Here is a 14,794-nt window from a genome sequence, read left to right on the forward strand (position 1 = left end):
CATTCACATTACAGAATGTACATGTTTACATCTTGAAGTAGAAGTTTCAGGTCTCTTTGAAGACTTAGTTGTGTAACATAATGTTTTGCTGGAAGAGATCTTGTGAGAAGCCATGTAATGTTTTGCTGGGAGCAGACATGTGATGCTTGGAAGGGTATAAATAGATCCCCACAGACAGTCAGAGTAGCTTTTGCATTGCTACCCTGGCGTGCAAGAATTCGCTGGGCTTCATTGGTCTTTGCTGGTCCTTGTGGTTTCTTCTGGATTGTGCCACTGCTACAGATTCCTGTGGTTGTTTGGTGTTGGCTATTGGACTGGACTGCTGGTATCTTGACAACACAAGGTGGTATTAGCCAATAAACTACCTATAAAGAGGTCCTTTTTCCTATTAACATTCTCTCTCCCTTTCCTTCCTCATTGGGTTAGAAGTGAGGTTAAAGTGTTTAAGAACCCTGAATAAAATTGGTGTAGAAAATCTAAGCCTACCACATCTGAACACAGTTTAGCACGTCATCAAATTTTAGAAAGAAGGGACAGGAAGAGAGCTTTAGATTAGCCACTGATGATGTAAACTGAACTTCACAGAGTCGGTGACCAGTATTTTATCATGTCATAACAAAATTAACATCTGTAGAGATCCTAAGTCAACACTCCTGCAGCCACATTAATACAGAACATAGAACAAAATATTATTTACTCTATGGTGTATCTGATAGTCAGAGGCCTGACAAATATTTTTAATATCTAGTGAGCATTCCTTAACCTTGTCAATAAAAACAAGTATGAACTGATAAATACTGGGTAGAAGCAGCCACAGATTTAAATTTAAAATAATTATTAAATTATACCAGAGAAGTATTATTTTTAACTTCTGTTAAAACAACAACAACAACAACAACAACAAAACCAGAAGAAGGTCAAGAGAATAACCTGTAGTTTCTACAAAAGTAAGGTCTGATTTTTTTTCTTAAAAATGTATTATTTTAGTTAAAAAAGAAAACACCAAAATACAATTGGGTGAGAAAAACCTTTGAGACCCATGAGAGACCTAGGAATGGGAGAACTGAACACCGTATGTGGCTACATTATTACCTGCCCACATTTTATGCTCCATAGATGGGAATGTAAGGAGTGAATACTCTTTCCATCTTGTTTGGTGGGATCACATGACTCTTACCTGGCCTCAGAAGCCTGAGTGATAGTCATGTGGCTGGTGTAACACTTACGCATCCGTGATGTAAACAGAGAACTTAGCAGTTGGGACTCATACAAGTTTTACATGGTAAACTCCTATTAACTTGCTCTAAGAGAAGGGCATGACAAAGATTTCTGCCTTTCTGTCATGAAAACTGCTTCTGCTTATACATGATCACCATGTTATACTAACAGAACACCAGCCAGGTATTTAGATTAAATTAGCACACAGCTCACAGGAATGGGAATTATATTTTGACATGGTAATGATAGATTAGCTATCTGTACTAGGTAATGTCTAAGCCCATAGCCTAGTCCCCGCTGATCTGATTCTCAGAGCAAAACCTGGGAACACAGATCAATCCTAGTTAATGTATGGTGCCAGAGAGCCCAGAAAAAAAGAAAGCCAATCTTGGTTCTCTTAAAGGTCTAAAACATTCTGTGTGAGGAGAGATATGGAACAAAGAACTTCAGATAATTCTCTACTTCTGTTTCCACATTAAGACATACAGAGAAGAAAAATAAACACCCATGGAGATCTTTAACTCACTAAAATCCCACCAAGATATAACAAAAAATAGAAAAGCGTTAAGCAGTGAAATGATAATCTGCGCTCTACAAGTACTGGAAGCCTGAGACCGCTGGGAAGGAGCAGCATATTGAAACCCTGAGGACACAAATAGAAACAAGGACAACAACAAATCCAAATAGTGTTCTTATTCTGTGTGTGTGTGCGTGTGTGAGTGCGTGTGTGCGCGCACGAGTGCGTGTGTGCGTGCGTGTGTGTGAGTGAGTGTGTGTGAGCACGCACACACATGCACATGAAGGCTCCTTTGTATTAAATTGTATCGACTCAAGTGTTTTTTTGTTTGTTTGCTTTTTAAATAGGGTCTTATTTAGCTCTGGCTGGCCTGTGACTTGCACTTAGAGCAAGCTGACCACATGCTTGCACAGTGAGCCTCATGCCAAGTGCTGAGATCAGAGGTGTGCACCAGTATGCTCTAGTAATTAAAGTTTAATGAGGCTATGAGAGCAGGTTCTGAATCTGACAGAAACAGTGTACTTATAAGAAGAAAAAACACCAAAGCAAGCTAGCCTGCTTACTTGCTTGCTTGCTCCATCCACATATGCAAAAGAAAGACTACGTGGGGACATCACAAGAAGATAGCTGTCTGCAAGCAAAAAAGAAAACCCTTACTAAAATCTATGTTGGTGCCTTAATCTTGGATAAGCCTCAGAACTATATGGAAATTAATGTGCTGTTTAAGTCTTTCACTGTGGGAAAAGACTAACAGACTGCCTCTACTGTATTCCAACATAACTACTCCATAAACTCAAAGAGTAAGGGAGGCAGAAATACATGGAAATTCTAGGGAAAGCTCAGAGTTCAGTGGTGAATCAGTCTCCACTGTATCACACACATCACAATGTACATTTCAATAATTTATAGAATTTTTTTTGTGTGTGGTTCTGTGTGGCAACTAAGATACTATTTTGGCTGTGTTCTCAAAGTGTCACTTGATTTTTATCATTATATTAACATCAAGATAAAAATGCCCTCCCATGTTTTGTCTATTTGTTTGTTTTTCAAGAAATGGCTCCTCTGGGTAGCCTTGGTTGTCGTGGAGCTGGCCTAGAACTCACAGAGATCTGTCTGCCTCTGCCTCCCAAAGGCTGAGATTAAAGGAGTGTGCCGCCGCCGCCGCCACCACCATCACCACCACCACCACCACCACCACCACTTTGTCCTCCAATTTTTCTTCCTGGGGAGTCAGGGATAAAATTTACACTTTCATACCTTAGCTCAAACTCAACTAACGACACTGGTGGTTCCGTTACAGCACTGACACCCTTGCCTTCCCACGGCCTGGCCATCCACAGCTTCAACTCAGCTTCACTTTCTTTCCGTGTTTCATAAATCCCTATCAAAGGCTGTGTGAGACCTGCTCACACCTTCTCACTGTTTCTGAAGGGTACCAGTTTTAAAAAGCTAAATATAGCTGGTTGAGGACTGATTTGGTGGCTCTCTAATGAAGGGCAAAATGCTTTCCAAGTTCCCCAGAAGGCCCCACAGTACCACAGGAAGAGAAGCTGATTTAACAACACTACTTAGGCCTTAAATGGACAACAGCTCTCTAGCCATGAAATGAGCGTAGAAGATGAGAAGTGGAAAAAGAAAAGATTGGTTCACTTTCCAACTTAAACTTTGAAAAAATTTCAGAGAAACAAACTCCCACCCCTACATCACATTCCACACCCCGAAACACTAAGATAGTATATAGATACTGTCTTCTCTCGAAAAAGCACAGGATCTGAAGTTCAGCAAGACATCAGTTGTTACAGTTCAAGCCCATGACAAGCAACTGAGGTGCCTACTTATTAACACATCAAAGCAGACCTGGCCACCAGGTTCTTCTAGCACCCCTCAGTCCCCACCTGTTACAGAGTATGGCTGGCATGCCCAGCCTTAAGGAACTCTCCAGCCTAGGGCGTGAGCTGCCCTTCCCCCAGAGGCTCTTCCCTATATAATCCAGACATTTTGGTTACATGCCCCCTTTTGCACCTTTGGCCTCCTGGCTGCTGTACTTGGTTCCCCCCTCCAATTCCCCACATGGCTCAGGGTCATGAGCACTCTGCACTCTCCCGATGTGTTTGCCCCTGGCTGTGCTCTCCCACAAGTCTATACTACACTTCCTCCTCTACCACACCTAGGAGCATTCCTTTCCTTTCCTTTTTATTTCTTTTTTTCATGCATCAATAAGTGCATTCCAATGACAAGGGAAGTTAAATGAATAATTAAGAATGTTCTAGGCAGAGTGTGGTGGCTTGCACATGTAATCTTAGCACACAGGAAGGAGGATTGCTGCACGTTTGACGCCAACTTGGTCTAGATAGCAAGTTCCAAGTCAGCTACTACCACACGGTGAGCCGGTGTTCCAACAGATAAACCAACAAAAAGACTCTTTGCTATAGAGACGTTTCTAGGAAAAAGAAGATGAAAGACAGACGGAACTCCAAATTAAAAGAATATAAATAAAGTTATTTATTTTGGAGTGTTAAATCTAAAATAACACTAAAGAAATATGCAGTATGTTTGGAACATTTTTAGGTGACAAAGTAACAAAATACACAAAATTGTGGGTCTGTTTGTTTGTTTGAGATGAGGTCTCACCATGTTGCCTTCAAACTGGAGATGCTCCTGCCTCAGCCACTGAAGCGCTAGGATTACAAACATTTGTTTCATGCTCAACTAAAAATTATGTTTTTATTTATATGCTGTATGTAATTAATGTTTCCTGTATGAATAAACATCATATTTTTATACTGAGCCAAATAAATATTTGTAAACATTTAGCAAATGAAATCCTGAGCATACAGCATCTCTGCTTTTATAACATACCATTTATGCTTTTTCCTGTGGGAAAATGTAACATTTTTTCCTTCAGTTGCTAGACTCTGTTCCCTGTAATCTACTCACACACCCACCAAATACTTAGAGGAGAGTAACTTAAATCCTTCATCTTAGCTCCTAGTCAAAATTACTAACCTTTGGGGATTTTTCAGTTCAAAATATTATCTTTATGAAGAAAAAAAGAAATACAAACCAGAAAAACAGATACACTCATGGCAGGGTGGAGCTAGGAAGGTAAATTGCAAAATTCATAATGTATTCTGAGAACCAAATCTGCTGACAAATTACACTCATTCAGCAAAAATAATAAGATGTAAGTCACAAACATTAGCACAAATTAATCAGTAAAACTAGTTTACTGAGTCTTCTATGAGGAAGCAGAGCAAGACAACTGCTCCCGAGCCTGACATTATAAACATTTGCCTCTATAATGCCTCAAAAGCACAGGCCTTAATGGCAGCTAATAAAGTACATTTACTTTATAATGTCATATAAAGATCACTTTTTTGGTCTATTTCAACTCTACCTATAAAAAAAACCTGCCCACCAGGCATGGTGGCGCACACCTTTAATCCTAGCACTCGGGAGGCAGAGGCAGGCGGATCGCTGTGAGTTCGAAGCCAGCCTCATCTACAAAGCGAGTCCAGGACAGCCAAGCTAACACAGAGATACCCTGTCTCAAAAAACCAAAAATAAAAACATTAAAAATTAAAAGAATATATATATTTAACATCTAATCTAAGATTAAAGCAGGTCCTGCCTCTATTGAGTAGAGGTATTTCACAGTACACTCACTTAAGGGAACCAAAAACCCTACCTCCTCCAGAACTGGCTACAGGGATGTAGGGTTTCTCACTATGGCTGGTGAGGTGGTTTGGATGAGAGTGGCTCCCAATAAGCTCAGATATTTGAATGCTTAAGTCACCAAGGAGTTAGGAAAGATTAGAAGGTGTGCCCTTATTGGAGCAGGTGTGTCACTGGGGGTGGGCTTTGAGGTTTTAGAAGCCCAAACCAGACCCTCTGTCTGCTGTCTGTGGATGAGGATGTGAAACTCTCCAGTCCTGTTCTAGCCCCATGCCTGTCTGCTTTCCACCATGATGATCAGGGACTAACATTCTAAAACTGAAAACAAGCCTCCAATTTAATATTTTCTTTTACAAGAGTTGCTTTGGTCATGGTGTCTCTTCACAGCAATAGGACAGTAACTAAGACAGCTAGACCACAATCAAACTACTATGTTTCTTCCATCACTGCTCTCCCTCCCTCCACTCACCATCTGATCCCTCAGGTTCCCAACCTCACCCGCATCTAGTATACCTTCAAAATCTATTCCATTTCCTGTCATATTTTTAAGTTAAAAATTACTTACACAAGTAGAGAAAAGCCAGAATTTGAATGAAGCAATTTAATTGCTCACATAACAATTACAATGTGCAAGAGTCTTGCATATTAAGGTTGATTCATAGACAGAGTTCTACAATGAATATAGAAAAGTACAAAACCAAATGCACTAGAGAGAAGGTAGGGCTGTGAGAAGGGACAGTGCTCCAAGAGAGTAGTTAGCTCACAGCCTAGGAAAAGCTACTCTGGCCAGAATGTAAGCTCTTCAAGGGCAGGGCCAGGTCACAATCCTATCTAGACTCCCTGTTTAAGAACAAAGCTTGAAGTAAGTTAAGTTATGGTAAAGACATGAGTTTTATGCTTTATTTGTGAGAGTATCTTTTAAAAATATTTAAAAATAGACAGGAACAAAAAAGATAAACACACAAAACAAAAAATATAACAACAAAAAATGGAACATCTATACCAACCTTCTACTTCTCATCCACCATAAAACGCTCGGGGAATATCACAAAGGAAGAGGCAGAAAGCATGGAAGAGCCTGAGAATGGCACTGGGAAATGGTATCTTCAAGACATGGCGATGGCGTGGCTACTCACAGCCCCTGTGGTTACATGTACAAGATCAAGCCAGACAAAAGTGGAGCATGGCTTGGGAGAGGGGCTCACAAGGCCACGTCCCATTAAGAGCTATTGTTAGCTGATAGCTACTGGGGGAAATAGGGCCATTATTCTTTGTAAGTGTGGCTACTGTTAGACTGTCTATATTCCAGTGAAGGGCCATACCCTTGTGTACAAGGATAGTACTGCGTCACTGGGTTATGGGTGAGGGATGGGTGGAAGAGGATGAAGAAGGAGGAGGGGGCTAGACCAAGTTGTAATGATGGAGTGGATGTGACCAAAACACATTCACACATGTATGAAATTCACAAAGAATAAATAAAGAGTATTCATCTTAGAAATTTGTATTAGAAAGGATCCTCCCTGAGAAGTTCCTGTTTTTTTTTAAAATGGAGGATTAACCTAAAGTTTGATCAGTTACTGGATACAAAGTTAAATGACAAAAATTTTCCTGAAAACTGATTTGCTGGGATTAAGTTGATTTTACCTGCTATTAATCAAAATATCAACTTTTAAATTTTTGTTTTTCTCATTATCTGTCTCTTTTTGAAACTGTGATCATGCTCATGAAAGCCAGTTTCACATCATAGAACCAAATGGCCTTAAGGGTTGTCTTATGAAAAGAGGTAGGGAGAAACAATCGATTTCATGACAATAATTTTCCAAAATTTTGTAGCTCATCACCCAGCTTTTAAAACTTCTACTATAAGTTTTTATGTAAGATATTTGTAATTATATTTTAAGTTTATATAATTCACATTTCCTCTTCTACTCCATATAAAGTTAGAAACTTTAACCTATGAAGCCATCTTCATATAGTCATTGTGCAGTGTATTTCATATGCTCTGAAACCTGCCAGCCTACATATCAGCGTTCTGTTTTCTGAGACCAGCCCAGACAAGTGTAGTTCAGCTGAGGTACAAGAGAAGGCACTTACAAATATCAATAATGGGATCTATACAGGAAATTAGTAATATTTCAATATAGACAAAAAGCTCATGTCAGAAAATATATCAGTTGGTGAAAAAATTTACCAGGTGTAATCTCAGAAAGATTTAATAAGTAATTATTTTGCAGAAAATCTGTTGAAATACTTTTTCTGCAATAATCCTTTGAAATAATTTCCATCTAATTCACCAAACTAACAAAAATACAAAGTATATGACAATCTTAAACCACTAAAGCAGTAATTTTCTTACCAATTGTCGACCATCTGTGGGCTAGTTTTCTTATTTAACCCATTTTTTAAAAAATGTAATTATTCAAAGGCTAAGATTATAACCACATTTTAAAAGAAACCAATCAATCAATGCCATTTGGTTATGTAAACTACAGAGATGTATAAATTCCTTAGCTTTTAGTATTTTTAGTATTTAGTATTTGAGTATATCCAAAGTCCACAATTAATTGAAACATAAATGTGTGCTCCAACTGGACTGGAACAAAGCTAATTGCATCATAATAAACCTGTACTTATTCTATTTCAAAACTCTCTTATTTAGATTCAATGATTTTTTTCTGCATGCTACTTCCAACTGGAAAATGTACTTCTCAGTAACCAATGTACAGGTAAAGCTGTTGTATAAAAGAACCACACACTTCTCATCCCCACTGAGGAGCACTCAGTCCTCTATGTTCAGCCTAAAATGTCTTCCTAATCTAGCCACCTACTCTAACACCAATGAGACCTGCCAGCCATCCCAAAGCCTGACACAGAAGCCAAGTCAAAGAGCAAAGAAACTGCTATGACTACATACTTGGATAGGCCCCCCAAGCTCCTATATAGGATCTTGATAAACAAAGACAGGCCTGCTCTTCCCACCAACTCATAAGAGCCATAGCAACTTTCCCTAAACAAACCATGGAGCCTTTTTGGTAACCAAAACTGGGTAAGCAAGCATTATATTGTCTTCATATCACTCAAAGAATAGTCTTTTAGGCGTAGAGCATTCCCCAATTCCTATTACTAATCTCTACGTGGGTGTTTTTTGCATTCTTAGGATGGTGTAATGCTTTTTGGGTAATGAAGGTTCTAATAGTTGTTTTAAAATCTTCAGAAGTGAAAGAAACAGCATGCCCCCAGCTGGAGAGATGACCCAATGAGTAAAAGCACGTTCTGTACAAGCATGAGGACCTGAGTTTGACCCATCACAACCAATCATTCTTCTGAAAAAGCTGGTGAAGTTCTGAAGAAGATAAAAAAAATGCTGTTTTCTAATAGAGGTATTGTGTGACATTAGTGACATATGACCTTGTTAGTAACAAATGCTCCATGCACAGGTTAGAAAAACAACTCTGCACATCTCTTTTGCAATTAAAATATCATCCTAGGGAAAGTTGCATTGTTTTGCTTTTTCTATAGTTATACACTTTTACAGTAGCATGAAAACAAAACTAAATTATTTCAGCCCATTTGTTATTTGGACTATTTTTATCTGATGATATGTTTGTAAAATTTTCTTAGTAGAAAATCTACCTCTAAAGAGAGCATTTTAGCAAGGCTGTGTGACTGAACGAACATGAAATCCCCACTGGATTTTCCATATGACAGCTCCTTGTCTTTTTAGTTCTATACCTTTCAGATTGAGTTCTCAAAGATCACAGACAGATAAATGGTAATCATTGCTATAATAATTTCTAAAATATGCTCTTTTATTCTGTCTCAAGACACTTTTGAAAATGAACATGTAACAGCAAAAAGTTTTCAAATACTGCATACTGGTTTAAACTGAAGTACATTCTAGCTACCTAGCCCTTGATTTCTTTTTTTGTTGTTCTTGTTTTGTTATTGTTATTTTTTGAGATAAGGTCTCACTTCTTAGCCCTGGCTTGCCTGGAACTTCCTATGAAAACCATGAAAACCAAGGTAGCTCAGAACTCATAGAGATCCACCTGCCTTTATCTCCTGTAGTGCTGGGATTAAAGGCATGGGGTGTGACTCCTGGCCAACCCCTAACTCTCTCTCTCTCTCTCTCTCTCTCTCTCTCTCTCTCTCTCTCTCTCTCTCTCTCTCACTCACTCACACACACACACACACACACACACACACACACACAACTTAATTCATATTCCATTACAGAAAAGCTTTAATAAATTTTCTTTCAATGAAATAATCCAAAGAAATGTATGTATGTAAATGCACAATTAACTACATGGGAAGCTCTCATTTTTGAGATAATACTATAAAGTTGTTTTTAGAAAGATACACGAATCTATAAAACAACTGTTATTTATAGGATAAAAATGACATTACAATTTTATACTGCTTTACAATCCATAAATGGATAATTTGTTGTAAAGGCTTTCCAGTTGGAAAGTTGGAAAATACTTTTAACTGGCTATCAATCTAAAAACAAACACACACAATTCTGAAAGACCGAAGGGCCTTTGTTAGGATTATAACCAGTATACAACAATAAAATGGTTTATGTGAAGGCTATATAATTCATATAAAATGATAACCTCTACTAAGCTTGTAGTTATGGCATGTCACTCTATCAGTGATTTTTCCAACCATTATATTTACCTGTGATCATACCAAAAACTAGCACTTTTGAACAAAAAATATACTAAATAACAGGAAATTAATTCATCCCTATTTTTGTAAAGTCTATATTTATTTACCTGATAAACTTACCCCTAACCCTCTTTAGGTGACTATTTCTATACCCTCAAAATTCTGTCCGAGATTTTCAGGCCTGAACTTGGAACCTCCTCAACCAGATTTTGCAATTGAGCTCTGAATTTTAGCATGCCTTACCACAAATTTAAGTTATTCTGAGATATTCCAAACAAATGACAATAAAGATAGATAGAAATCAAATAATCAGCTGTCTTAATCTAGTATCTCTTTCTGAAAATGAAAACCAGATAGTTACCATCAACTTTCTGTGGTGCCAGTAAATAAAGAAGCCACTACTAAAGGTTCTACCTGCCAAACAGGACAAGGCAGCTGCTGTCAAACCAATCTTAAGTACTAGTCAACACATTCCTCTACCCCTAAAAAGCCACCAGAGAGCCAAAGCCAGACCAGAGGCCCAGTCTTCAGTGTGGTAACAGTCCCTCTCAAGGTCAAGGCCAAAAATATTTCCTCAGCCAAATAGAAAATCCAGGCACTAAGTCCATCCTTATAGGCCTTTTTCCAGAAACATGAACTTGTAATGGATTGAAACTTATTAATTGGACAGATGAGCACAAGATAATTAACACATGAACCTACTACTTTGGGCAGAGAGCAAGGCTCAAGAAAATGAGCCATACTGGCAGCACATTTCACAGAAAACAGGGAAACTATAGAAAATGCTGCTGAAATGAATGAGTTCTACAGGCGAGAATGACAAGACTAGATTCATTTACTTTACAGACTTTAGGTCAATGAACCACTGACGGTATTTTAAGAAAGCCATGGGCCCAGAGTTACTGAAAGGGTTCTTTATCTCATACGCATACATACCTCTTTATTCAGGGACATACAAGCACATGTAAATGAGAAAGATTTACTAAAAGAGGATCAATGTATAACAACAGCTTGATAAATCCTTCAATTACAAATTCTATGATAAAAAGGTCTGTAAGAGAATATCTATAGAATCACATGTGTATGTTTTGCACTCAAAACAACTAAATATAACAACATAGTCGACGTTAAAATCTGCATATCACCTTAAATTAGCAGTACCCAAGGTGTTGTTTACTTTATATGTTGCAGTTCCTTGTTCCTTGTTATAGGAGGACAGAAAAGATTACACTGAAATGATACACTGCCAATAAGTCTCCAGCATCAACTGCGAAAAACTGGTAAACAGAAAAGAATTAGAAATACAACTTCCTATATGAAAGTTGAACCTTTGCCTCTTTGTTTTGTTCTCTAGGATTTTTCCACTGTCCTCCCAAATGAGACAATTTGCATATACGCCTTAAGAGTATATCCCATAGGAGGAGAAAAGATTTTAACTTTAAGGTGTGAGAATGTACTTTAATTCTGTAGTGGAAGGTTTGGCAAATCAACCAGCGTTAAACCTAGCTAAACCTCTACTCATTCTTGTGTAGAGACATTATTTTCAACTGGGTGAAATTCCATGCTTAAGACCCTACAAACAAGGAGGCTCCAAGAATTCTGCCTAGAAGAAAGAAAAAGCCCTGGAATATTGATGTGCAAGGACCTAATAATTGTTTTAAGCATATTTTACATTCAAGTACTAGATGGTCTCTATGGTGCCTTTCAGTTCAAATCTCCTTAAAGCTTTGGTTAAGTTTCCCAGACTTTTCTAAGAGCCTTGGTAATTAGAAATAGAACATGGAGGAAAAAGAAAATTCGGAGTTAAAAGCGCCATCACTAAGCCTAATTGAACATTGCAGGCAGAAAGATGGCTGTAGAATAAAGCACTCAAAATTAGGTAAAAGGAGAGCATAGTGAGAGGTCACAGCTCCAGGGATTTGTTGAAGTGTACTAAAGTACACAACAAAGTCTGGCCTGGGAGTGGATAGACAGGGAGTCCCCGCCCCTAGTTCATTAAGTGGCAAGCAACCCACACAAAGTAATACACTTATCTCCCATTAATTTGATTTCCTACCTACCTGAAGTAACCAACCACACTGGAAATACATGCCAACCAGCAAGTGGATGCTCTAATTTCAGTATGTCCTACCCTTTATTAGCACTTTTCCCACTTTACATTCTAACAGGGAAATCCATATATGTAACACCATAACATGGTGAGACATCTCACCCCTATGTTGTGTCTCCAACACTTCTAGCCCAGACAAAAGCCATGGAGTAAAAGAGCTGTGGCTGTTTTCTGGACGTAGGCTGCTCTGACTTTCACTCCCAAGTCATCTTCTGATACAACCACAACCGGGGACCATTGATATTCAAGGGGTCTCTGACGAGAAGACCAATATTCCCAGCTGGTATCTAAGAAGCCTGGCCGTCAGCAAAGGGCAGGAGGGTGGCAATGCGGGGCGGCACCTTCACCTTCGCTGCACCGAGCAGTACCAGCCAGCCGGCCTCCGGTAAGTTTCCTTCCCCGCGGAGCACTAAATCAGGCTGGCCAGCCTCGCGGCCCCACCCCGCCCTATTACGGAAAGGCACGCGAGCGGCTCGCCGAAGGACTGGCGGACAGCTCCCCGCAGGGGTTAGCCTCCGCCGGGGACGCCCGCCCCACACCCCGGGCCGCCGCCGCCTCCTCCCCGGGGACTAACGCACAGGCCAACTTTGCCGCCCCGCCCCGCCCCACCCCCCACCGCCGCGCAAGCACCCCAAACTTTGCGAGTACCCACCTGCTGACGGCCCGGTGTTGCCCCCCATAAACCCGGGGAGAGGGCTGACCTTCACGCTCGCCCCAGCTGCCCCTGACCCCACTGCTGCCCCCAGCCCGCCTGAGAAACCCACGGCGGGGACGCCCACAGCCCGACCCCCCGGGTGCCACAACTGAGAGCCTGAGATGAGAGCCCGGGAAGCCGCGGCTCGGGCTAGCCACTCACCATTGGTAAAGGGCTCCATCTTCGCCCCGCCGCGGGTCCTCCTCACCAGCCACGCGCCGGCCCGAGCTTCCTCCTACTGCCAGGGGCTGGAGCGGCCCAGCCGACTGAGCATGCCCAGCGAGGCCTCTTAAGGCTTCTGAGGAGGTGCGTCTGTGGGCAGGGCCGCTCCGCCGCACCGGCTGCGGCGACACCTTCGTTCCGGGTTTTCGCAACTGCTAAAGAAAAGGCCAAGTGAGGCGTGGACACCGAGTGTGGCTCAACCCCTGGCCTACTCCGCGGAGAGGCGGCGGGGCGGGGCTTGCGTCGCATTCCCCGCGGCAGAGCTCTGCGTGTCGCAGAGCTGTACACCCTCCCCCCACAACCTACCTCTCCACCGGGTTCCGACAACTGGTAGACCCGCTGCGTCCGGTCGTATTTCGGGTGCGGCAACGCCCCCCCCCCCCCGCCCCGGCACTGAGCCCGGAAACGCGGCCGGTGACGCCTGGTGGGCAGCGGGGGCTGGGGTGGGGGGGATGTGGTCAAACTCGCGACCGGAAAGCAAGCAAAGCAAGGCCCGGGAGCGTCAGTCCCTGCGGTGGGCTAGCCCGGGACAGTGCTCTTCCTAACCGCTGGAGCAAGCCCTCCCGTGCTAGTCAGGGTTAGACCGTGGCAAAACGGGAGACCTGAGGGAGGGAGGGGGGAGGGGCGGAGGGAGGGAGAGAGAAAGAGATGGGGCCCTCCCCTCCCCAGCCTGTGAGTGCTTTTTGCACAAGGCAGGGGTTAGACCTGCGGGACGATCACAAAACCCGGCCCGGCGTACGGGCGAATGGACCGTGCGCGCGGAGGTGGTAGGTAGAGACCCGCCAGGCCTTGTCGGTCCTAACTCGCCACCTGCAGCTTCCCTACCCCCAGCCAGCGGGGCGCGGGGCCTAACCCTGCGGGGCCAGACCGGAGGGAGCCAGGTCGCCCTTTTCCCCTTAGCACTCTGGCCATTGCCTGGGGCCCCATTGTTTCCGGCGCCGAATCTGGGCAGCAGGGCAGCGTCTGTCAGCCTAGGAGACTCCAGGAGACCTTGTGGCTCCGGAGCCCAAGGATGGCTCTCAAGGGTGCTTGCTCGCTCTTCCCTCTCCCAGAGCAGAGCGCCAGCACCCCCCCCCCCCCCCCCCGGCACCCGCCTTTCCCAGGCCTCTCTCAAAAGCAGTCACAGTCCCCCGCCCCCGCCCCTCCTCCCTGTGCTCAACCTCGGCCCCTGCTGCGACTTGGCTAGGCCTGGGCCTCAAAGCGCTAGCCAGCTGTCACACACTCCTCCCAGGCTGTCAACCCGTGCAAACAAATCTAGGCTTGCACAAATATCTTGGGCAAAGCGGGAGAGGCAGCGATATTGTTCGTTTGGCCCATAAGGAAATTCGAATACGTTCAAAGAAGTAAAACCGAAGTGCAGTGTTTTTAAGATGTCAATTGCGTTATACCCCCTGCTCCCCACTCCTGGTTTACAACATCCTGTGAATGCCAGCTGTACTTGGAGTAACCGCTGAACTCCTTACCTAACGCTGGGGCCTCATTAACATTCTTTCTTGTCCTTTGCTGGCTCCCGCAGCCTTTTTAAGGTTCCTAAAAGTTGCCAAGTTTCATTCAGCATCGTTAACCATTCTTTTACTAAAAGTTCCTTGCAAAACTGTTCCACCTCTTGTTGTTTTGTTTGCTTACTTCTTCCTGTCATTTTCTTAGCTCAGATGTCACCTCTGTAGCGAGTCCTCTGACCACA

The 14,794-nt window shown here is 42.5% G+C and overlaps 1 protein-coding gene across 1 annotated transcript in view; it reads right to left on the reverse strand.

Moving 5' to 3' along the window:
* Lnpep (leucyl and cystinyl aminopeptidase) overlaps nucleotides 1-13,095 on the reverse strand; it is an 82,555-nt gene extending 69,460 nt beyond the window's left edge. Inside the window, exon 1 of the mRNA XM_051164570.1 lies at nucleotides 13,051-13,095. Coding sequence (XP_051020527.1) covers nucleotides 13,051-13,069 — 19 coding nt within the window. The 5' untranslated portion in view covers nucleotides 13,070-13,095. The remainder of the gene's footprint in view (nucleotides 1-13,050) is intronic.
* Between the last annotated feature and the right edge of the window lie 1,699 nt (nucleotides 13,096-14,794).

This window comes from Acomys russatus, chromosome 21 (genome assembly GCF_903995435.1).
Source record: "Acomys russatus chromosome 21, mAcoRus1.1, whole genome shotgun sequence".
Lineage (NCBI taxonomy): Eukaryota > Metazoa > Chordata > Mammalia > Rodentia > Muridae > Acomys > Acomys russatus.